Raw genomic sequence first — 23,712 nt, forward strand, 5'->3', positions numbered from 1 at the left:
CTGGAAACTTATATGAGAGCATTGGAAAGTCCACCCAATGCTCATATCAAATACTTAAAAGATTACAGTAGAATAGCATAGATCTGTGTTTGCTAATCTCTTCTAAAATTTCACTTTCTACCATGTTGCTTTTATATCCAAGTTCTTAGCTAGAGTAAGCCAACATCAATCTCTTCATATAAGAATGACAATCTCAAGTATAGTAGTTGCCATAAGCTTTCTATCTGAAAGAGTGTAGAAGAAGACAAAACCTACTTAACGTTTAAGATGGAAATTGTGTATCGGAGGGAATTTTTTTTTTTTCTTTTGAGATGGAGTCTCGCTCTGTCGCCCAGGCTGGAACACAGTGGTGCGATCTCGGTTCACTGCAAGCTCCACCTCCGGGGTTCAGGCCATTCTCCTGCCTCAGCCTCTTGAGTAGCTGGGACTACAAGTGCCTGCCACCACACCTGGATAATTTTTTTTGTATTTTTAGTACAGACAGGGTAGGAAGATTTTTAAAAAAGTATTCTTCAATATTGAATTTACTTTGGAATGTTCCATTTCCTCTTTTCAAGTATAGTACTAGCATCTAGAACAAAATCCAACTCATGGTAGGTCTCAACAAATAAATAAACTCCACAAATATATGTTGAGCACCTAATTATTATTATTTGTAATTCAGAGACCTAAAGTCTACTTGGAGAAGCAATGCAGCATTAGTATTAGGAGGTATAAGTCTGGAGATGGATTTTGCGTGTTGAATCTTGGTTCTCATGCATATTAGATATATGTCTCTGGACAAATTACTCAGCCTCTTTGATATGGTTTGGCTCTGTGTCCCCACCTAAACCTTATCCCAAGTTGTAATGCCCACACGTCAGGAGGGACCAGGTGAAAGGTGATTATATCATGGGGGCGATTTCTCCCATGCTGTTCTGATGCTCAGTGAGTTCTCATGAGAGCTGATGGTTTTAAAGTGTGGTACTTCTGCATTCATGCTCTCTCTCTCTCTCAATCTCCTGCTGCCTTGTGAGGAAGGTGCCTGCTTCCCCTTCCACCATGATTATAAGTTTCCTGAAGCCTCCCCAGCCGTGCAGAACTGTAAGTCAATTAATCCTCTTTCTTTCACACGTTACCCGGTCTCAGTGCAGATCTTTAGAGCAGTGTTAAGAATACACCAATACACTCTTTGTGCATCAGTTTCCTTATTTTTAAAATGGAAATGAAAATAGTGCCTGAGTTACAAGATTGTTGCAAGGATTATACAGTTAATATGCTGAAAGTGCTTAGAACTGTACTTTGAATATGTATAATATTCTGAAAAATCATTATTATTATCATTACTGTTATTTGGATTTTGACATATAACTTCAGCATATACTTGGAATACATGAACTAGGAAAATCCAAGTCATTGTCACAAGGTGCTGCTGCCTGAAAATTGTTTTCTTATCAGTAGCCTGCTGATTTGCTGCTAGACAATTTATAGGACTAGGCACATTATTTCTTTGGGGTTTATCTCAGTTTTGTATCTTTTTTGTTTCTTAGTTTCCTGTCTTCTGTCAAAAGTTCCCAAAGATGCACATGCTTCATCATGCATTTCCCAGCCCTGTCAACCCTTACACTCTCAAGCTGTCCTTTGGCTTTGCAGAATTCTCACTTCATTGTCCATCTGTGCCAAACAATCTGAGTTCCTCTCCTCCTGACTAGTTCCTTCTGGGAATGCTCTTCCCACACCTAAGGTACCAGCTTACTATTTTCTACTTTGCCGATGACCTCAGCATTGTGTTCACATTGTTATTTTACCATCTACACTGTAACCCTGAGCACTGAAAATTGACATAGTAAATCTTTTGGTTTTCTCGACTCCCCCTATAATTTAGTAGTAGAGGGATAGGGTCACTAGTACGAAACTGCTTTCTCATAACTCTTCTCCTGGTCTTTTTAAAACAAAATTAATTGCTTCTCCCTTTGCACTCATAAGTAATGTTTATACCTCCATTCACCATCAGTTCACCTGCCTGTTAGTTGTCTTTCATAGAAGAAAGATTATGTATTATACATCCAGCAGAGGGGCCAGCCGCACCTTGTGTGTGGTATGCGCTCAGTCGATATTGGCTAAAATTAATTATTTTGCTGTTCAACTTCATATTCTTCTCTGTTTACCATTTATCCATAAGTTTCCTATTTATCTGGTTCAATCATACTCTCATTTTCAATAATCTTTAAATTTAAGTATATTCTAAATCTTGCTCTAATTTGTCCTCATTTCTTAACCTGCTGGCTTTGCTTACTTCTCGCTTCTATTTAGACCTCATGATTAATCACTTCAGTCCCCTCTCTTTTCAATACCCTCAACTTTCTTGCCCTCTTTTTCTTCTGCTGTGACCTTCTGGGTAAAAGTTTAAAACGAGTTCGGGGTGTAACCCTCTTCCACACCTCTTTACTCAGTCTCTTGAGTACCACTGCAGAAAATTATAAAACCATGAAACTTTCTGCCACATTCAAATGTGTTATGCAGAGACTCAGTTACATGTTCCTCACTAGCTCCCCACCAGAAACCATTATGTGTAGGAAGCACTCCTTTCCTTTCCAAGGACTTGAATTCAGATCCACTCCCTCAACATCAGCCGTGAATCTCACTTCCTAATTCACAAGAAAACTAGAGGCTATCAAGTGGGCAACCACAGTGTTTTATGAACTATGGGCTGTGCCTTGGTAAGGCAAATGGTTTACTTTTAATGAGAGCTCAAATTGCATTAGCAGGCCAAGAGTTTTTTCTTAAAATTCATAACTCTTTCATATATAGTTAACAAAAGTCCACATAGCATGATTTCTTTCTCCATTTTCAGTATTTGTAAATAATTGCCAATAAAATACTTAAAATCTAGAAAAATATTTGTATAAATTTATGAAACAACTCTCTCCATATGCTCATATTAATGGCATAGTTATCTCTTTAAATAATTTATACCATCTACATCTTTCTTCATATTAGCAGGGCATAAAACCATTACAGAAACATTTATAATTTAATTATTAATTTTCCTTGGGGAAATTTTCCTTGTTTCAGAAACTCCACCAAACTCTATAATGATGAAGCTCTTTTTATAGCAAGGCTTCTATGTCTTCCTACCAGCTAATGGTCAGTTTCAGTGGAGAGATGACTGAAATCCCTATGAGTCTTTTACCTTGCACATATGGGCCAATGCATAGTCATTTCTAGCTGAGTGCCCCACTGCTGTCCATCCCACTCCGTGCCTGATTTGGATTGACAAGACTGCAGAAGTCAAACCTACCTGAAAATGCTTGGTCATAAGTGTCTTTCGATCATCTTCAATCTGCCGAAACTTTGCTTTCAACCCTTTCATTTGGGTTTCCATTTTTAAAACATACTGGAAATCTCTCTGAGTTCTCAAGTTTAAGACTTCAATAGACTGGGACATGTTCTGAACCTGTTAAACAAGAATATTGTCTGTACATTATTATCTGTTTGCAGGTTTGTGCAATCACTAAAAAAACAGCAAAAATGTCATTAACATAAAAACTAGAAGTGCCAAATTCATAATTGCATTCCCATATGACACATTCTCAGAAGAACAATTCTTCATGATAAACATTTAAACAATTCAGCAAGAGAAAATTATACCTAGGCAGGAAATTTAAAAATGGGCATTCTATCATTAGAACTGACTGAATATAAATGAGTTTAATACATTAGAAAAATTAGCTTTAAAAATAGGATTTTCATTTTAAGGCTTTGTAAGCTAATAACACCCCAACCTGTTAAATGTCAAAATAAGTTGTTTCTCTAAATATTAATTCTAATTTCTTAAATATCTAGGATGTTTAGCAATTGTGGATGATAGTGAAGAGTTGAAGAGGCCTAGAATGCATTCATTCTAGCTCAATAAGTTCTTAATGGGTCTGAAGTACTCCCAGAGGTGAGACTGAATTGACCAAGACAAGTAGCAGTACTAGAAGACTCCCTAAATTGGACAGCATGGTGTTTGAGGAACCTGGAAAATGGTAACTGTATCAAGTGCTTGGTAGACAGGTCTTAAACACATTTTAAGCCAATGGCACCATCCCAGGTTCGCTGAACCCTGGGCTATTTAGAAGTAAAAGAAGAGGCAACCTATAAAGCATGCAGAAATGAGAGGAAAAAATGACTGGTCTAAGTTTTGTAGCAACAAAAGTCTGAAAACAAAGAGAAAGCATCTAATAATGGGGGATTTGTTAAATAGAGAAATAGAGTATGAATGACCCATTATAAAGAATAAGATAGATCTCTCTACTGTTAGTACTCAAAGCAACAATTTTGGTATTACCTAGGAGTTTGTCAGAAACGCAAATTCTCAGAAACGCTCATCCAGAACTACTGAATCAAAATCTACATTTTGTCAAGATTCCCAAGTGATTCCTATGTCTATTAAAGTTTGAGAAATACTGCTCAACATGGAATGAGTTCAATGAGGAAAAGCAAACGTAAAGATCTTTACATAATTTCATCTTTTTTGTTGCTGTTGTTGTCGCTGTTGTTTGTGAGATGGAGTCTCACTCTGTCACCCAGCCTGGAGTGCAGTGGTGTGACCTCAGCTCACAGCAACCTCCACCTCCCGGGTTCAAGCAATTCTCCTGTCTCAGCCTCCTGAGTAGCTGGGATTACAGGTGCATGCCACCACTCCTGGCTAATTTTTGTATTTTTCGTAGAGTCAGAGTTTTACCATGTTGGTCAGGCTGGTCTCGAACTCCTGACCTCAGGTGATCCACCCATCTTGACCTCCCAATGTGCTGGGATTACAGGTGTGAGTCACTGTGCCCGGCCAATCTGTTTATTCTAAATCAAATACAGATACTTGCACACACACATAATCAGTAAAAAGCTATTTTCATTGAAAAAATGTGAATTACAAAGGGATGACTTGCTCAGACACAAGTTTTTGTCATCAGATAAAGTGACAATGCTTAATGGATCAACCAGATGTAAAGGTCCCGTAGTTGGTACATTCCTTAGAACTATACTATTGGCAAAAGGTAATGAATATTGCCTTGGCCTGCCTCAGTTCTTTGCCTTTTTTTCACCCTTTTCTATTCCCTCTGCTGTCTTGATCCATCACCTTGCCCTATTTGAATCCTGTCCTTTTAGGACATAATACAGTCTGGCTTATCTTAAAACTAATTGTGTTATGTGGGTGTGGGGTAGGGGCAAGGAAGTGGCTTTTCCTCTGTGAGCTCCATGAGGTTAGAAGCTGTGTCTTACTCATATCTCCCATTTCCAAAGCCTTACACAGAACCAGGCACAGAATAAGTCTTCAATAAATATTTATTGAGTGAAATTATCTGGGTTTGTAATAGTAATAATAAGTAATTAGAATTTTAAGGAGAGTCTTCCTCCTCCTGTTTCTGGTTAAGCAACAGCATTATAGGACTATAAGTATTTCTTAATTTACTAAAAATTTAATATTCAGAAAGCTATATTTTTATTTTTTAAAATATTTAGTCTAGCACAAAATTACTAAGACAACATTGAAAGCACGGTGACGACATTGTGGATAAATGCAATGCTTTCAACATAATTTTCTAACTTCATTTGTGGTTAAACATGAATAAGGAAAATCCATTTGCATTAAAAAAACTGTCTACCTATTTACATATGCCATTTGTCTGTGAAGACACCTATCATTAGCATAGCTGATATACCGGAAATAATTCTATGTACCTAGGCCAAGTCCTACTATTAGAAAATGATGGGAAAGATAAGGTATTCTGGATAAAGTTAAAATAGACTGTCTTTATTTCCGCCTTTGACTCACCCTATAAAGTTAATTTTCAACTTCATTTGTGTTACAGGAAAATGCACTGAGATAATTTTTGCTAAGACTTGATTGTGACCTATATTGCAGAATCATGTGTAATTAGAGGAGCTACATTAGGGGTAATGGCTAGAGCTAGAGCTGTCTAATTGGGCAGGATTTGGCTTCAGGTTGTCTTAAGCATCTCCTGCTGGCTGTACCTAAGATTGTTTAGTTTCCCACTGGCTATGGAGGCCCACAGAGCATCAGTTTCCTGATGATACAGGAGACTGGATGCCCATGACAATATGTATAGGGAAGGAGAACTGTCTGCTATGTTCCCTCTTTTTGTTGGCTTATCTCTGCGGTTGTTCTGTGATTCAGCTTTCCAGAGGTGTTTCTGTGATTAGGATCTCTCAGCATAGATTGGTAAGTTCATTGTCATCCTTCCTGGATAATTTTTTTGGAATTTTTATTTATTCTGGTTCTTTGTTTAAATAAAATATCTGGGGATTTTCTGAACTTAAGCACAAATTAACTTAGATTTTCAGTCTCACTCATGATTAGTGCAGCTACTTGAAAAAAAAATTCTATTAATTAAATACGTTTGGATAGCCTTGAGTTTAACACTTATAAACAGATGTCTTGACTGTAGGACTTAACAAAACCTTTAGTAGTAAACTGTGTATTAGAAATCTTCAAGAGTGAAGTATCATATACAATGTTTCTTAAATTTATGTTGTTGGTGAGGATGATGGCAGTGTCCTATTCAAAAAATCACACTTTAGGAAATATTGACTTACATAATAGAAGACATCTGTAACTTACAGGGAAGCTACATAGTTAAAAAACAAATAATTTTTTTAGGTGAACAATTTTAGTTTTGGCACACTAAGACCTGAAATACTGTGAAACCAATTATATATATTTTTCTAATATTCAATAGTGTAAATACTTGTTAAAAATGGTAAACAGAGCATCACTTAAATAAGTGTGGATATACCAACGGCATTTTGTATGATACTGGTATAGCATTGAGAAAATGCAAACAGACCCGTTACAGCCCACAACCTACTGATTGAGTGACACTGGAGTTTTCAACCTGAAAACCACCAGTTTTCTTTCATATAAACTTAGAAAGATAGCTACCCCTTCTGCAAGGATTGGATGAAGTGGATACAAAACATAATACAAAAATATACTAATAATGGGAACTATTGTCGTGAATATTGTTTTTATTAACAATATTCCCTTCTATATGACTAAATCAATCTTTTTGGTTAAAAGTGAAGGAGGTTCTTAAAGGTCATGCTCTTGTTTGCCCTTTGGTGCCTTGCCTGTATGTGAAACTACAGAGAGATGAGCAAGGGACTGACTCAGTCTGAAATACTGTGATATCCCAGACATCTTTTCTTTGGATCAGTGCAGCAAGCCAGTGCTACTTAACCTCCTTCAGGCCACTGTAAAAGAGTGCACACAATTTCCGATTCCTCTGTTGCCCTAAAATTACCATATGGTAAATTTAACACATCTACCTTGTGGTGACTTCAAATTTGTTAATACATTTTGTGGGGTTTTTTGTCATTTATGTATTAATAACTTTTGAAAAGCATGATGTTCTAGAATTTCTTGAAAACATTCAGACAAATTACCTGTTGGATGACAAATTATCTGTTGGATGGATGGAGTGGTCATATTAATTTCTACGATTATTTTCAACCAACCAATATAATGCTTTCATACATTTTTGCTTTATTCATCTTACACTAATTCCCAGTTTATCATAGCTCTGAAATACATTTCACTTTGAACCTGTAAAGGGAATTATCCACCTTCTGACATTTATACTTTACTTGAATTTTTTCAACTGATTTTTGAAGAAATGTTTGAGTCTATGTGTAGGTATATCTAACGCTGTACTGGAAAATAGCAACACAGAAGACAAAGTATGGTGTCTAAGAAAATCTCTCACCTTAGTTTATGTAGAAAAAAAGGTATTTCTGGGTAGAAAAGAAGATTGGTGAAGAATGTTGATTATCTGAAGGGAAATACAATTTAACAGAACAGCAAAATTGAATGTAAAAGATATAGATCTTTTTACTAATGTAAATAATTTCCCCGGTAAACAAACAAAATTAAAATATATATTTGAATTTTTATAAAAATAAAAAATCAACATTGGAAAATAAACCCAAGAATAATCATAATTCTTGCTCTGTCATCCAGGCTGGAGTGCAGTGGTGAGTTCTCGGCTCATTGCAACCTCCACCTCCTAGGTTCAAGAGATTCTCCTGCCTCAATCTCCCGAGTAGCTGGTATTACAGGTGCACACCACAACGCCCAGTTAATTTTTGTATTTTTGGTAGAGATGGTGTTTTGCCATGCTGGCCAGGCTGTGTTGCCAACTCCTGGCCTCAGGTGATCCACCTGCCTCGGCCTCCCAAAGTGTTGGGATTACAGGCGCGAGCCAGCACACCCGGCCTTGTCATGGTTTCTAATAGTCAGATGCATGCTAGCTGGAGTCATTATTCTGAAAGAAAATGACATATGCTCTTGTTGGAAGACAGATATTGAGGAAGCCAAAAGGATGGGATCTTACCATAAAAGAAGGCTTAAGAAGAAAAAGCCAATAGGCGATGATAGCTTCAAGCAGAGGGGAAGGAGAAACAGACTAAGCACATGAAAAAAATCTTAAAATCTTAGAGCATCAATATACTTGCAAATAATATACAAAGAGGAAACTTAGTTTCACTTTATAGCAGTGGAAGAAAGTCACCATGGCAGCCTGAAATTGTGTAAACAAGGAGTGTCTCTATTAAAAATAAAACTTGATGATTTCATTTTTCTATCTTCTCTTCATTTTTTGTTAAAAAGTGTCTATTCAATGCTATAAATGTGTGGGTGATCATGAAAATGACATCATACAGAGTGAATTGTTAAACATGATGTCCTCTAAAACACATACTAATTTATCTTATTATTCCTAATGACATTTAGAATCCAAATACGTCATATTTCCATAATCTGGCCACCCCAGCTGTCTTACTATATTTAGAGCCCAGCACGGTGAAAGTCTGAGTGAGAATATTTGACAGAACCATTCATTGGTTTTCCTCCCTCCCAACTAAACACAAATAACCTTTCATGAGCTCACATTTTTGTGTAAAAGAGAAAAAATCAAAGACATTCTGCGTTTGATTGTTATGAATCCATATTAAGTAAATTATGGAGAGAATGGTATTGAATGAAATTGAAGAGCTTAATGTTAAAAGGAATGACTTAGAGAATGATGATAAACACTTGAAATTATTCATTATCTGTCCAGATAGCTTGCATATCACGTGCAATTATTTTAACTTTCTTGCAGGGTTTTCATGGGATTCAAAAGTTTGAGATCCAAGAGTGTAGTGTGACCCTGAGAGTCGAACTGAATTTTTGGCTTCAGAATAAGATGCTATTTTTATTTGTTAATGAGATATTAACTAGAGATTAAGATATATGGTAGAGAGCCAGTCTTAATGTGCCAAGGTTAGAAAAGGTAAAAAGTCATAGAAATAGGGCAAGGACAATAGCAGGAAGCTTGAGTTAACCCTTTCAAGGACCTGAAAAAAGCTTATTTGAGAAAGGAAACAAAAATTGAAAGAATCCTCTTCACTATTATCAGCTCTGCCATATTTCCTTTGCAAAGAATGGTCGATTTTACTAAAAACATGCATAGGGGACACAGGACACCTACCTTTTCCAGTAGTTGGCGAAGTTGCCTGCTTTTGGCATCCCGGGAACACAGGTTTTGTTCTGGAGCAACAACTGTGCAAATGCACCGCCCATCAGGATCTTGAGCTGAGCTGTACACCTGCCATCCTTCTTTAGGACTAATCTGAGTCTGAGGAAACCAAGGGGAAACATAAAACACAGACTCCCGTTACAGGATAAAGAGAGTGTTGGTTTGTAGCATTTCAAGTGAAACACTTTTTTGCTAATTTAAGTTTGTGTTTTTATTCTTTAAAGTTAGCAGAGAGATATTAAACAATTTACATAGGCAGCACAGCTTCATTCAGTATACCCTCCTTATCTATGTCCAATACAAGATCCTTTCTCGTCTTTAGGTGCCATATTAGTAACTGATTTTGATCTCATACTATATCCCAACGCTTTTTCCATATTGTGATGCTTTAATGCAAGTTTAGAAGCATCTAGTAACTACTTCATCACATATGACTAGTCTTTCTACATAAGATCTTCTTAACAGTAAATGGCAATTACTAATATTAATATATTATTTTCTAATTATAATTCATGTGTGACATTCTGAAACAAAGTCCAGTTTCAAGGAGGTTTCCTATATATTTAAGGCTTAATTATTAATAAAGTGGAAAAGAGATCATTGATGACATAGGGTAAAAATAATTAGACCAGCACTATTTTGCAAGAAATGCAGACTCTTAGAGGACTTAGAGTTTTTGGCAGAGTCTGCCAAATTGATTTTCCCTTCTGTGCACTTATCACTCTACCTTCTTAGAACTCAGGTGTGAAGGGGTGGTATTCCAGTTCTACTGCAGTTTTTCTACGATTTATGCTTCTAGATTTATCTTCTGTACCATCCAACGGAAACCTTTAACCAAATCAGTCTGTGTGTGTCATGCAAGCATGCTATGTTGATTCACGTCTTTATAGGTCACTCATTTCATTTCTCCTGCTCGGAATGCCTCCTTTATAAACCATCAATTTATTCAGCCCTTGTGATTTCTACCTGTTGTGAAGAAATTATCTGTACTATTCATTAGGTATTTAATGTATATTGTCTAGAATTGTCATTTGCCTTTCGCATATCTCATTTCAACAATTAACTTATATCCAGCTTTTTCTTTTTTTTTTTTTCAGACAAAGCCTCACTATGTCGCCCAGACTGGAGTGCAGGGATGAGATCATAGCCCACTGCAGCCTCCTGGGCTTAAGCAATCCTCCCACCTCAGCCGATATCTCAGCTCACTGCAACCTCTGCTTCTCATGTTCAAGTGATTCACCTGCCTCAGCCTCTTGAGTAGCTGGGATTACAGGCATGTGTCATCGTGTCTGGCTAATTTTTGTATTTTCAGTAGAGATGGGGTTTCACCGTGTTGGCCAGCCTGGTCTTGAATTCCTAGGCTCACCTCGGCCTCCCAAAGTGCTGGGATTACAGGAGTGAACCACTACACCCAGCCCAGCTATTAGAAATGTAAATATTTCCTATTTGCCCTATCAAGTAGACTCTGTCAAGCACAAAGATGAGCATTATTATTTTTTATCAAATCATTTTTTAGCAAGAACGTCAATAGACTTCCAAATAATGTACACCAAATAAATTTATTTTCATAAATAAATTTCAGTGGAAGAAAGTTACCACATGTAGACTTGAAATTCTATAAACTAGAAGTGTCTGTATTAATAAACTTGATGGTTTTATTTTTCTAGCTTCTCCTGATTTTCCATTAAAAAGTTCATTTCATTATATAAATAGAAGCTATTTTAGTAGAGATGTATTTTGCCATGTTGGCCAGGCTGGTCTCAGACTCCTGACCTCAGGTGATCCACCTGCCTTGGCCTCCCAAAGTGCTGAGATTACAGGTGTGAACCACCATGCCGGGCCAGGAGCAAATTCTTAAAGTAACTAAAGCATGAGCCAGGTTGACTGCTTTCTCCACAGATTTGCCATAATGTGTGGACCCTTCTGTCTATAGAGTTCACAGCAGAACAGACACAATCTCCTGTATACTTTGTCCTAGGTTCCACCTCATAATATACCATAAACCACCACAAAGGTCTTTTTCTTTTGAAAGCTTCAATGATAACTACTTCTAGGTGCTGATAGGCCTTCCAGCAACAAGCATGAACAAATATTGGGAAAGTTAAAAATTATAAACTCAAAAAACTCATGATGATAACACAGTCATTGTCTTTGATCTATTACGTAAAGCAAATGGTCCCAGACATACCTTTTGAATGTCTTATTTTCCAACTCCTTTAAAAAAAATTAGTTCAAAGAAGTGTCCAATATTGCCTTTTATTTTTGGGGGTCAGACTCATTAACATTCTCCACATCCCTTCTTTCTAGCTCTTATGCCAGAATATCCAGTTAGGATAGAAAGATGTACTTAGAATTACACATTATTCAAATTAAATAAGATCTTAGAGATTACTGGGTTAGTTTTTTAATATTTTTTTTTAAATGCAGACTACCCACAGAATGGAGATAGAAACAGCTTAGCAGAGTAATTTTAATGATATAATTAGAAGTTCAAGTTGAGTAACAGTATGCGATTAATATATCTGGACATAAGCCCTGCAGTTTTAGCTGAGCTTCTCCTAACATTGGACACGAGTCTAAAATATGTCAGAAAATTAAGGCTTGTCACTAGGATAAATTAAACTGTTGGACAAAGGATGAGGGGCCACCCAATTATCATATTAAAATTTTTTAACAGCAGTCCAAACACTGATTATTGAACCTGGCAGAATTAATATTGATGTGCACTTGCCAAGTGTTTGGCTAACTAGTGTGGAGCTCATCATGACAGAACTCCATGTCAGTTGCTCTCTGGAACCAGGGAAGTGGGAAAGGTGAAGAGGGTTTAATGCTCATTTAGCATTTCCCCTGAAGTGTCAGTTCAATAAAACTAAAGACTCCAGACTTGTTTGTGCTTCCAATTGTCTTATTGTAAGAAGCAGCGAAAAGAGCCATGACCTTCTCTACTACAGAGTTACTTTGAATGATCTAAACTATAAAAAGTCACCTTTTTGACAAGAAAAAGGTAACTCAAAAGAGGAAAAAGCCTAATAGAAAAGATGAGTGCTTGACAGTCCTGTGGGGTTTTTAGAGACCTCTGTGTTGGGGTCGGTGATAAATAGAAGAAGCTTTATGAGTGTTTCTAGTGTTCTCTTTTAGAGAACCCAAGCTGGCATTGAAAAGAGAACCAAAATAAAACCAACTAAGATCTTGGATGGAAGGACGTATTTAGATGTTTTTTGGATGCCCATAAGAAAAGATTTGCTCTAATTTTAACTTATAAGAGCAATTATTCAGGTGTCAATAAAACATACAATAGTAATAGCAATCATTAATGGAGTTCTACTCATTACCTGGCCGTTCATATGTACTATTGCTTTTGAATATTATAAAACCCCCATGGATTAGGTGGTGGTATTCTGCCCATTATACAGATGAGGAAATAGACTTAGAGACACAAAGGAACTTCTTCAAAGTCACACAGGGAGTATCAGCAAGTAGGGAAGTTTATGTAAATCTGCATTTTAAGCAGACCTGGGCTTTGTACTCAGATAGTCTTATTTCAGAGACTGAAACTTTTTTTTTTTTTTTTTTGGGACAGGGTCTCGCTCTGTTGTCCAAGTTGAAGTGCAGTGGGGTGATCTCAGCTCACTGCAACCACTGTCACCTGAGTTCAAGTGATTCTCCTACCACAGTCTCCTGAGTAATTGAGACTATAGGCACACACCATCACGCCCAGTTAATTTTTTTATCTTTTTGGTGATGGGGTTTTACCATGTTGCTCAGGCTAATCTCACATTCCTGGGCTCAAGCTATCTACCTACCTCAGCCTCCCAATAGAGACTGAAATGTAACCACCACACTACACCATCAATTATTTTAATCCCCTTTCATATGTAATGATTATAACCTTGGTAGCATTTTCTGAACTGCTGTGAAGCTCAGTGCTTAGACCTGGAGGGTACCTATAGTTTATTGGTACCCAAAGCATTAATAATCACAATGATTACTGATGCAGTTCTCTTTGAACCTTTCGTGTTAATTGGAAGAACTAAATGAAGTATTGAGCAGTTTTTAATATTGTAAAACTCATAAAATATTTAAGAATGCTCTAAACAGGAGAATTAAAATTATAATTTTAACAATTGTATTTCAAATCTGGATTATTTGCTTATAACTTAATTACAAAGCTGTGCTTTATAAATATAAAGCTACTGTATGACAATTCTAAAGCTTCAGGGGCTTTGTAATAGGAAAGAAGGATCTTGAGGCTTGACAGGTAAAAGTAAAAAATAATCAAACTACCTTGCATTTCAATAGATTTTTTGCTCATAAAATACCTTCTATTGTTTCAGTCTCACTTATCCTTAGAAATAGATAGTATTTAAATTTACTTATGAGGAAACTGGAAACTAAGACTCAAAGAATTTAAACATGTTTTTCCAAGTCATCCATTTAGTTAATCCCATATATAGGACTTATACCAGCTTTCCCCAGTTTCTAGCCCAGAGCTTTTTATACTCATCCTCTTTGGATAAATGTAGATAGATCATCTATGTCCATTCACCAGTAACCATAAACACTGCTATAGAAAAGACAAGCCCCACTGTAGTTAATGAGAAGAGATGTACCCAGGCAGGTAGAGGGCATTATCCAAACAGTATGGAAACAAGTAGCCATTGGTAACCCAGAGGAACAGATAGCAATACATGCTCTGCAATATATAGTCAGATATTCCTGTGGAAGGCACGGCAATCATTTATCAGGGTCTAGATGGAGGGAGAGGCAAAGTAAGAGAATTCTGATCCTTTGAACAGAAGAAAATCAAGAGATTGAAAATTGCCACATTTTTTGTATTATGCTGATTTTCTGGGTATTTCATAAAAAGGACAAAAAGGGACATAGCTACTGAAAGTGGTGTACAGATGGAGAAAACAAAGCCTAAATAAGTCTGTTTATTAAAGCTTATTTGATTTAGAGTGGAGATACCTGAGTGATGAAAAATCTCTGATAAATTTTCTGTCTGAAGATAGGCTTGTTCCCAGAGAGTGACATGTGGTTTAACATGCTAATGACTTCAGTTGTGGAGACAAGAGAAATGTGAGGACAGGAATTAGAGAGATGTCGACAGACCACGCCAAAATAAGCTGTGTTCTGGAGGATGTGTTAATAAAGATGTCACTGCATAGTTGCTATTACTTGTAAGAATACTTAGGACTGAATAAGAAATTCATATTCTTCACTGAAAGAAACCTCCAGGCTTTAAGAAAAAACAACTATAAAAGCAAAATAATAATAATAATAATAATGAACAAAAACCAAAGACATTATCAAATTTAGATTAGGGTGTAGTGGCTCACGTCTATAATCTCAACCCTTTGGGAGGCTGGGGTGGGTGGATGGCTTGAGCCCAGGAGTTTGAGACCAGCCTGGGTAACATAATGAGACTCCTCATCTCTAGGAAAAATACAAAAATTAGCTGGGCATGGTAGCCTATAGTCCCAGCTACTCAATGGGGTGGGGTGGGGGGTCGCTGAAGTGGGAGGATGGCTTGAGCCTGAGAAGTCGAGGCTACAGTGAGCCAAGATAGTGCCATGGCACTATAGCCTAGGTGACAGAGTGAGACCCTGTTTCAAAATAATAATAATAATAATAATAACAATAAATTTAGGTTGGTCATCTCTGCTCATGCTCTTTGGAAATCACGATGACTTACAGTTAGGAAGTTCCTTAGAAGTCATATTTAGTCCCATGTCTTTCCACACAATGGAACATCTCCAAATTCTCCTTGTGTTTCCATTCGACCTCTGAGTGAAAGGGATTTCACTACTTTACAGGCAGCCCCCTCCACTGAAGAAAAGCAGAGGGGCATGAGCCGAACTTCTCTCTCTACAGTTTTCCTGCTTTGGCCTTACTTTTGCTTCAGAATAAATCTACTAGAATAAATAAATCTACAGAATAAATAAAACTAGAATAAATCTACTCTCTTATTCATGTGATGATTCTTCTATAAAAAAGCAATGATCATATTCTCTGTCACCATCAAGATTTGCCATTCAGTTCTCTCACCTGGCTCCCCTCCTTAATTTGTTCAGTTGCCCTATCACAAAATGAGCATTACCTAAGAGTTTAGGGAAGAAAAACAGAATTTTGGGGAAAAAAAACAGTCATATACAAATCAGTTAAATCAAATATCTGCATCCAGGACTAAAACACATTGGTTAATTGAGGTTAAGAAACTTAGAAGATACTGACAACAGTTAATTTCAGGGTATTCTACTCATTTTACAGAACTTTAAATTGATTAACTCATCTAAGTAGTTATTCATGAGGAGAAGCCAGCTAGACCTTTGAAAATGTACCAAAACAAATGACATGCCCACAGGTTCCTTCGAGGCCTCTTCCCACCACAGCAGTTGGGCTGACTATTTGAGAACAGCGGGTGTCTGTTGAATGTCCTCAACTTTTTTAATTGCTCTTTCCAGGGTCTTCCTGGTGTGAAGCCCACAGTGTGGAGGATTTCTCAGAAGCTCAGCCTCAAGGGGAAGTTACTCTGCATTCAAGAGACGCTCTAGAGGGAGCCGGAGCCTTCTGAGAGCTAAGGCTTCCTCTGCTCAGAAAGCAATGCCTCCAAAGGCTGATGGGCCCAGTGGATAGATTGGAAGGGGAATAAAACAGAAAGAAAACAGGGCCAACAAGAAGCATAAAGGAATGTTTCAAGATTCTGAGAAAAACAAGAGCGAGCTTATTCCCCTAATAAGGAGCTATATTTAACTATTTACTAATAAAAATATCCTGGAAATTTAAAAACCCCTTTCAGCTTTTGAGATAATCAAATGTGCCCTGTTTCAGAGGCACCTGCCATAAATTGAATCAATTGCCATTTAATGATTCAAATCCTATTTTTCCTGGTTTTCTTTTTCCAGGTCATTTGAAACTATCATTATAAAAAAGGACTATGATCATATTTGTGTAAATCTCCTTTTCTTAAACCATCGTATTTATGTTAATCTGTTTTTTTAACCTCTGCATATTCCATGAACATTCAGATTTCAAGACCTACATGTGCGTGTGCGTGTGCATGTGGTATATTGCAGGCTCATCCCATTCATACTGTTTAAAGTGAGAACATGGAATGAGAAAATTGATGAAAGGAGCTAGCTTACTACTTTACAGCAATACCTAGCGAGCCAGGGAGCTGTCAACCCTTCCATCTAAGGGAAGAATTTTGCTGGCCCTCCATGTGGAAGCAGCAGTAAGAGTCCCTTGGAATTATTTGAGAGGCAGCAGGAAGAATCCCCTAAGCAAAAGAACCAATTTCACTGCTTTGCCACATGCCTAAAATGCCAACAAAAGAGGATTTTTTTTTCTTCTTTATAAATGCAAAATCTTTGGGAATGGTTATGACATAATTGAGAGTATAGCTTTTCTCCAACTCTGTGAGGCAAGGGAGATGAGAAAATACACTTTAAAGGATGAAAGTGTTGGTGTGTAGGAAGGAAAGAAGAAGAATCCGGGGACATGGAAACAATCCGAGAAGGGTAGTGAGAACCTAGTGGGGCACCCGGGACCCAGAGGACCAATGACTGGCAAAGGCAATGGTGAAATGACTTTGTTCAGTAGGGAGGTAGTCATGTAACTTGGTCCTACACTTGGCTCTGGCATTAACCAAATGGGAGAAATCTGACTGGTGGCTTACATATTTCTAGTTAGTCTCCCCATTTGTAGAATAAGGAGACTGAATTAGATCAGTCGCATTTCCAGCTAAACTCTTGAAAGCCCTAAGATTTCTAAGGAGATATCTTGACTGAGGCAAGGAGTTGATTGTGTGAGGAGATAACACATGGTGGAGGTCCAGTAAATGCCTCTCCCAATCATTTATTATCCGACCCACGACCTCTTTTATATTTTGAAATTTCATTTTGTTTTATTGAAAAATATTTATTTAGCACATGCAAGATTTAATTTGCACAAAAAATCTGCTGCTAAAAATAATATGAACATAACTGGCTTGATGGTTTCTAAGATCCTTTCCACCTTTCTATCATTAACATTTTATGTTCTTAGTCTAAGAGATACTGATGCATTCATTCTTCACCATGGGAATCTTAAAGTATGAGCACTCATTTGGATAATTAGGGAAATGTCACAGGCATTGCTCTTCTGTAAAGTATACTAAAAATAAAAAAAGAAACATCTAAAAAAGGTTTTCTCCATTTCAGTGAATACCATTTACTGATTTATTATCAGTAGCCATAGTGCAAACTTTTCTACATTTTCTGTTTTTGTTATTTTATTTTATTTTATTTTATTTGCAAAGAAGGGGGATCAAAAGTAAGAATTGTCTGTCAAAACATACACATACATACAACAATGCTTTATATTTTTCAACTAACAATTTTTCAATCAGTAAGTAAAGATATTTTATTCACTTGCAACATAACTAGAAATCCTAAGAGAATCGTGTATAATTTTGAAAATTTGATTCTCATCAGTCAACAATAAAAAATAAATAACCAAGCCAATGTCTATATACACAAAAAAATACATGTCAGAATCAAGGTGCCAAGTTTGAAATATAACTCATTCATTAGTACCTCAGTTTGCATTCATTATTCTGCATGAGTGAATTCAACAATGGTGTTGCTGAAATCAGGTACTTGGACATTGAAAAAAAAATAGGCTCAGTAATTATTAGATAATATAAACCTATGTTTTGTGATTGTTTATTGATGTCTATCTTGTTTTCTTTATAACTCCAAATATCATTTACATCCTTCCTGTCAGGCCACTTCATGCAGGTAGGGAAGAGAATCTCAGCAATGGAGGCTCTGGGGTTCCATAAGTAACCTAAGGGAAGTGAAAATGTAAAAGCAGGTCAAAGTGTGGCTTGTATGTGCTCTGCTGGTGCCATAAGCACTGGGAGATTCTGGAAAATTATGTAATTATTTGGTCAGACTATTAAAGTTAAGTAACATTGGTTGATAGTTTATTATTAGCAACTATAATAAATAGCACTTGGAAATGGAGGGCTACTTTTCTTTTCATATCTGACTTTTTTTGATCCACTGGAGTAACCCACATGAAAGTGAAAACCCCTAGTTTTGCTTCTGTACCTTTTATTTCAGGGCAGAGGAATTACTTTCTAATAAATTCCTTTTATTTGAATTTGTAATTTTCTATTTCAAAAAACAATAGTTTTCATTTTTGTTTGAAATGTTGAACATGTTGCTCACTGAACGTTGCTTCAAACTATCAGGAAATACTTTGTTAGAATGTAGGGAGGATTAAAAAGCCATTAATTTTAGATGAATGAAGATTATACAAGATAGTCTTGTGATAGGAAGTCTTCATAAAATATTAAAAATACAGGAAGATGTTTTTATCAAGTTAGTTTTCTACTGTTCATGTTTCTTAGCTTTCTTAAAGGAATTTTGGGCAGGCTTTAAATTGGTGAGTCTTTTAATTCATTTATGCTTAAAAGATGTTAGTTTCTTTGCGTGAATTCATTGCAAATAGTCACAGGCATTGCATTCCAAGGAAGAATCTGCTGTAGTAAAACTAGATTTGACAGAATATACTTTGTAGCTTACTTTGTGGGAAAAATTATGAAGATTTTTACAGATATTAAAATAAATAAAAGAATAAGAAACAAAACATATGTATATATTTTTAAGAACTGCCCAAACTTCCAAGTAATATAGTTAAAGCTTTTCATCCTTAAGAATTTAATGACTCTAGTATTCTCTTTCATAGCTTACTTCTCAAGCAGTCCATTTTTGGGGTGTAACTATAAAGTGTTCATAAAGAAATATCTATGATGAGAGTTACCACCTAGACACCACATTTTTGAAGCTGACCTGTAAAGGGAGAAGCAAAATCTTAGCCTTTGCAATTTACAAACAAAGCCCACTAAATGCACTTACTTCTCAAGATGGCCAAACCCACCGCAGTAACTTACTAAGGTATCCTGAGTCGACAGCCTCGTGGTGTTCAGTCCCACCAAGGATGGGAGCGTTTGCGACATCCAGTTTGAGATCATTGCCATGGTACTAAGCACAGCGCCAAGCTTCAGCAGTGGAAGACTCATTGCTGTGGAGCTAATGAGTTTTCATAGTGACTGATTAGGATCCCAGTGCCGGGCTGGCAGCGGGAGGCGTGACTGCAGCGCGCCACATCTACAGCATGAAAAGAGATCAACTTCCCCAGCTCTAATCACCTAGGAAAGCTTACGGAACCTCCTTCCCCCATCCTCGGGGGAAGTGCCCTGCCCTTCTTTTTCCTCCCTTGCCAGACATTTTGCTGGATGATCAAACAAAATATTCTTGATAGGCTTGGTTGGTAATTATCAGAGAGCAGAGGCTGGAGGGAGGCTGAAACTTGAGCTTTCCCAGCTCCACTTTAGTTAGTTCATATCAACAGAATCCATTTCCTCTGGGGTTTGTGTAAGTATAATCAGCTACTTTTTATCTTTCATTAAAAAAAAAAACCACACCTTTAAATGGAGGTCTGCCAAAGTGCACATTTCAACACCAAATTTAATATCTACAGATTTCTCTGGGCAAGGATAGAGTGCTTTTAGGAAGAACATGAAAATACACTCTACAAATAATTTTCAAGATGATCGTATTGAAAATAAGAGATAATTGTGGTTTTTTTTAGAAAGTAAACTAAAATTAGCATCATTGCTTTAAAAATATAGTCAAAGATTAATAGCTACTGCTTGTGGCAAACATTACCTTTAGGCATCTTAGACCTGAACAGACAGAAAAGGCAGCCTTGCGGAAAAACTTCTGTTACAGAAATTTTATATATTTCCAGTTTTGCTTTTGAGAATGAAGGCTTTGCTTCGTAGGTGTTCAGTCACACAGGAAACTCAGTTAACTCTATTTTCAGTTTGTGAGGAATGATGGACTGATATGGAAAGTCTGTATCTTGAGAGAACATGTGATTTAGTATAAAGGGCACAGGACTTGGACTCGGGAAGTCTGGGGATCTAGTCTTTGTTCTCCTCTAGTTAGCCATGTGACTGGCCAGTGATAAGATTCCTTGGCTTCAGTTTTTTCTACAATATATGGGTGTTGGAAAACATGCTCTACAAGGCCCCTTCCAGCTCTCAAATTCAATGATCTGTTTATTAGATTCCATTAGCAAGTGTGGTATATAGAATCCAGGGTTTATGGATACCTTTATTATGTTATTTTCATAAATACTATAAATTTCCCACATCTAAATCTCAGATTCCAAATGAAAGAAATCAGAGGTCTTTGTCTTATCCAATATATGTGTTTTAAAATAAAAATATAAAGAGAGGACACAAAACAAAATATGGATGACTAAAAATTAAATTAAAAGAAATTAGTTACAAAAAGGAAAAATATTGTTTTGATTTCTTGGGAGAATTCTGGACTTGTTTGTATTTGGAATCTTCAGCCAAAGGTGTATATTTTTCTTAAACAGTTTTGGCAGGAGAAATAAATAAAATATCCTTAATAAAATTGAAAGAGATATATATTTATAGTGTGTGTATACTTTATTCTCAAAAACAGCTTTCAACTGGGGTGGATGCTAAGAGACTCCTCAAATCTTCCTTGCAACTATTAGCTTAGAATCCAGGCCATTTTATTTTTTCAAAATATATCCAAATGACTTCAATCGATTCTTATTTTTTAACCACAGTGCCCAGAAAACCAAATGTTATTACTTTTCTATTCTTTCAAAAATAATGCCATATGAAAAACCAATAAAGACACAGTATTTATATATTAAATTTAGCAGAAAGCCTTGTGAAATTTTACATTAGTATTACAATGTAAATGACAAAAAGCAAAGTGGATTTACAAATCTAATGTTGAAAAATACACCTGGAACTCTACCTTACTGTAATAAAGAAGGGAGGTGTCTTTTCAAGAGCTTAATTTCCAAAATTGAAAGACAATATACATATAATTACTAGATAATTTAAGAAAAGAGGTGGCAGATGGTAATTATACTTATTAATGAACTATCAGTCCACACAATAATAGCATTTTTAGAAGAATGTAAGATTGATTGTCAGGGGAAAACAGTGCTCTGATTTGCAAATTATAAAGAAAGGAAGAAATAGAGAAAAACAATACAAATGGGATACTTCTTGTAATTTTCTAGAGATGCAAATTACTATACTAAAGAATTGAAGTAGAACAATGGTGAAAGTTTATGATTCGGCGATGTTTATGAACAACATAGAAGTTAATCTGTATTGTTTTTAGAACAGGTTTAAATGGCACACATTGAAGTATAAAAGCTCAAATTACAATAATTATTAGTTGTGGGAAATTAAAACAACTGAAATTTGCAAAGAGCTAACTAGTTTGCAGTACTCTCGTAGTAGTCTACTGAAGTGATATCCATTTGAAAAGTTGAGTCCTAGTTTGCAAATGGGAGAAGGGATTAGCCTATTTAGAAGTAGCAGACTGTGTTCAGGGCAAGCAACTCAGTACTTGCAGAAGTTCCACAAGCATAGTGTGAGTGATAATGACATTACCACTGGCAATGAGATGAGGCTGCAAATGCTGGCTGTGACCAGCTCCAAGGACTTCAGGGTCACCCCAAAGCATTTGGACTTTATCTTGTATGTAATTCAAGAGTTTAAAGCAAAGCAGTAAGATCATTAGTTTTATGTCGTGAATCATTGCTTTGTCATTTTTATGATGCAGGATAGGCAGGCGGGGGCTGCAGAGAGTGCAAAGCATATCAGAGACAGGAAGGTCACTTAGAGGTATATTCTCACAGTTTGGGCAAGAGATGATGAGGTCCTGAAATAATAAACTGTCAGTGAGGTTCAAAAGGATGAATTCCATAAAGGTTTGCACAACAATTGGCAGTCCTTAGTGACTGAATAAATGTGAGGCAGTGGAAATTACCTGGGAGCACTTTTAGTTTTGGGGTTTGGATGATGAGTGTCAATCCTCAGAATAAGATACACAGGTAGAAGGATAACTTTATGAAGAAGATAGAATTTATTGCAGCTGATATGCATTACCTGTAGCACAGACGGTCACTGGATGATGATGTGCCCCACACCTAGTGTTCAGAAAAGAATTAATTTCCCTAGGCCACAACAACTTAATGGACTAGTGAGAATAATGTATCATACATGTATGAAAAAAATGGTTAATTTTAAAATGCAGTTTTAAAACTACCACGATTTTCATTTATTCAACTCATGGCAATCTATAAACTTAATTACTTACACAGTCTTCCTTAAAAATGGCAAAGCAAAATCTCTCTATCACTAGTAAATAGTGATATATTACTAAATCTAATAATCTCATAAAAAATGTGACCTGACTACACACTATTTTCTTTGTAGAATTTCATAGTGGATCAATAACTATATAACCTCCAATTGTGCATTATTGCTCATGGAATGCTGAAAGCTATTGATTAATATATTTATTCATTAGATTATTTATAGTAACCTGTCCTTTTTATTACCCAGAGAGTATATTTCATGATAGATTTATATAGTAAATAATTAATAAGCAAATAAATGAGTGAGAATCACTCATAGGTAATTTATATAATATTGGCATGTTCTGTCATTAGAATTTTATTTTTTCTTTTATTTGTAGAACAAAAGTTAAATGTTGCTTTAATGACTCTACACAGACATATAATAATACATATTTCCTAGTTTGGGACTGTATGTATGCTAGATGTGGGAAGGTTTCTAGAAAACACAACCTAGGTAGATATGAAAAATCAAATATATGAAAAAACCCCGATGATCACATAAAATATGGTAGAAAATAAACAGTTAATGAGGTAATTGTGACCTAAAAGTTTGACTTTAGGTAAAATGAGAAGAGACTTAGATTGCTTTTGCTAAATAGTAGAAACTTTAAGAAGAAATAGTGTACTTGTACTTTATTTTTATTATTTAAACCAAAATTTAAATTTGTGAATGTCTTCAGGCAGAGGGGAAAGTGGTTTATTAGATACAGTTGCAAAGGTACAAATATAGGCTGAAGAAATTATTGAAGAAGGAGGAGGAGGAGAAGAAAAAAGAGATAAGAAGGAAGATGGCAATTGGGTAGAACACCGAAAAATGAACTGTATTGATTGATTAAACCAGAGTGACCTCTAGAGAAAAACACTGGGCTCTTGTTAGCACGTTAAGCAGGAAAAA

The 23,712-nt window shown here is 36.2% G+C and overlaps 1 protein-coding gene across 4 annotated transcripts in view; it reads right to left on the minus strand.

Annotated features, from left to right (window-relative positions):
* Positions 1–23,712, minus strand: part of OLFM3 (olfactomedin 3) — a 200,866-nt gene that overhangs the window by 23,681 nt on the left and 153,473 nt on the right. For 2 of the 4 annotated variants that reach the window (XM_011935206.1, XM_011935207.1), the window contains 2 exons: positions 9,513–9,659; positions 3,281–3,436 (listed from right to left, as the gene is read on the minus strand). In XM_011935206.1, coding sequence (XP_011790596.1) covers positions 3,281–3,436; positions 9,513–9,659 — 303 coding nt within the window. Of the gene's footprint in view, positions 1–3,280; positions 3,437–9,512; positions 9,660–15,165; positions 15,205–19,500; positions 19,737–23,712 lie in introns of those variants that run through there. The other 2 variants (XM_011935205.1, XM_011935208.1) reach the window with 2 other exon arrangements.

Source organism: Colobus angolensis, unplaced genomic scaffold (genome assembly GCF_000951035.1).
Source record: "Colobus angolensis palliatus isolate OR3802 unplaced genomic scaffold, Cang.pa_1.0 Scaffold141, whole genome shotgun sequence".
NCBI lineage: Eukaryota > Metazoa > Chordata > Mammalia > Primates > Cercopithecidae > Colobus > Colobus angolensis.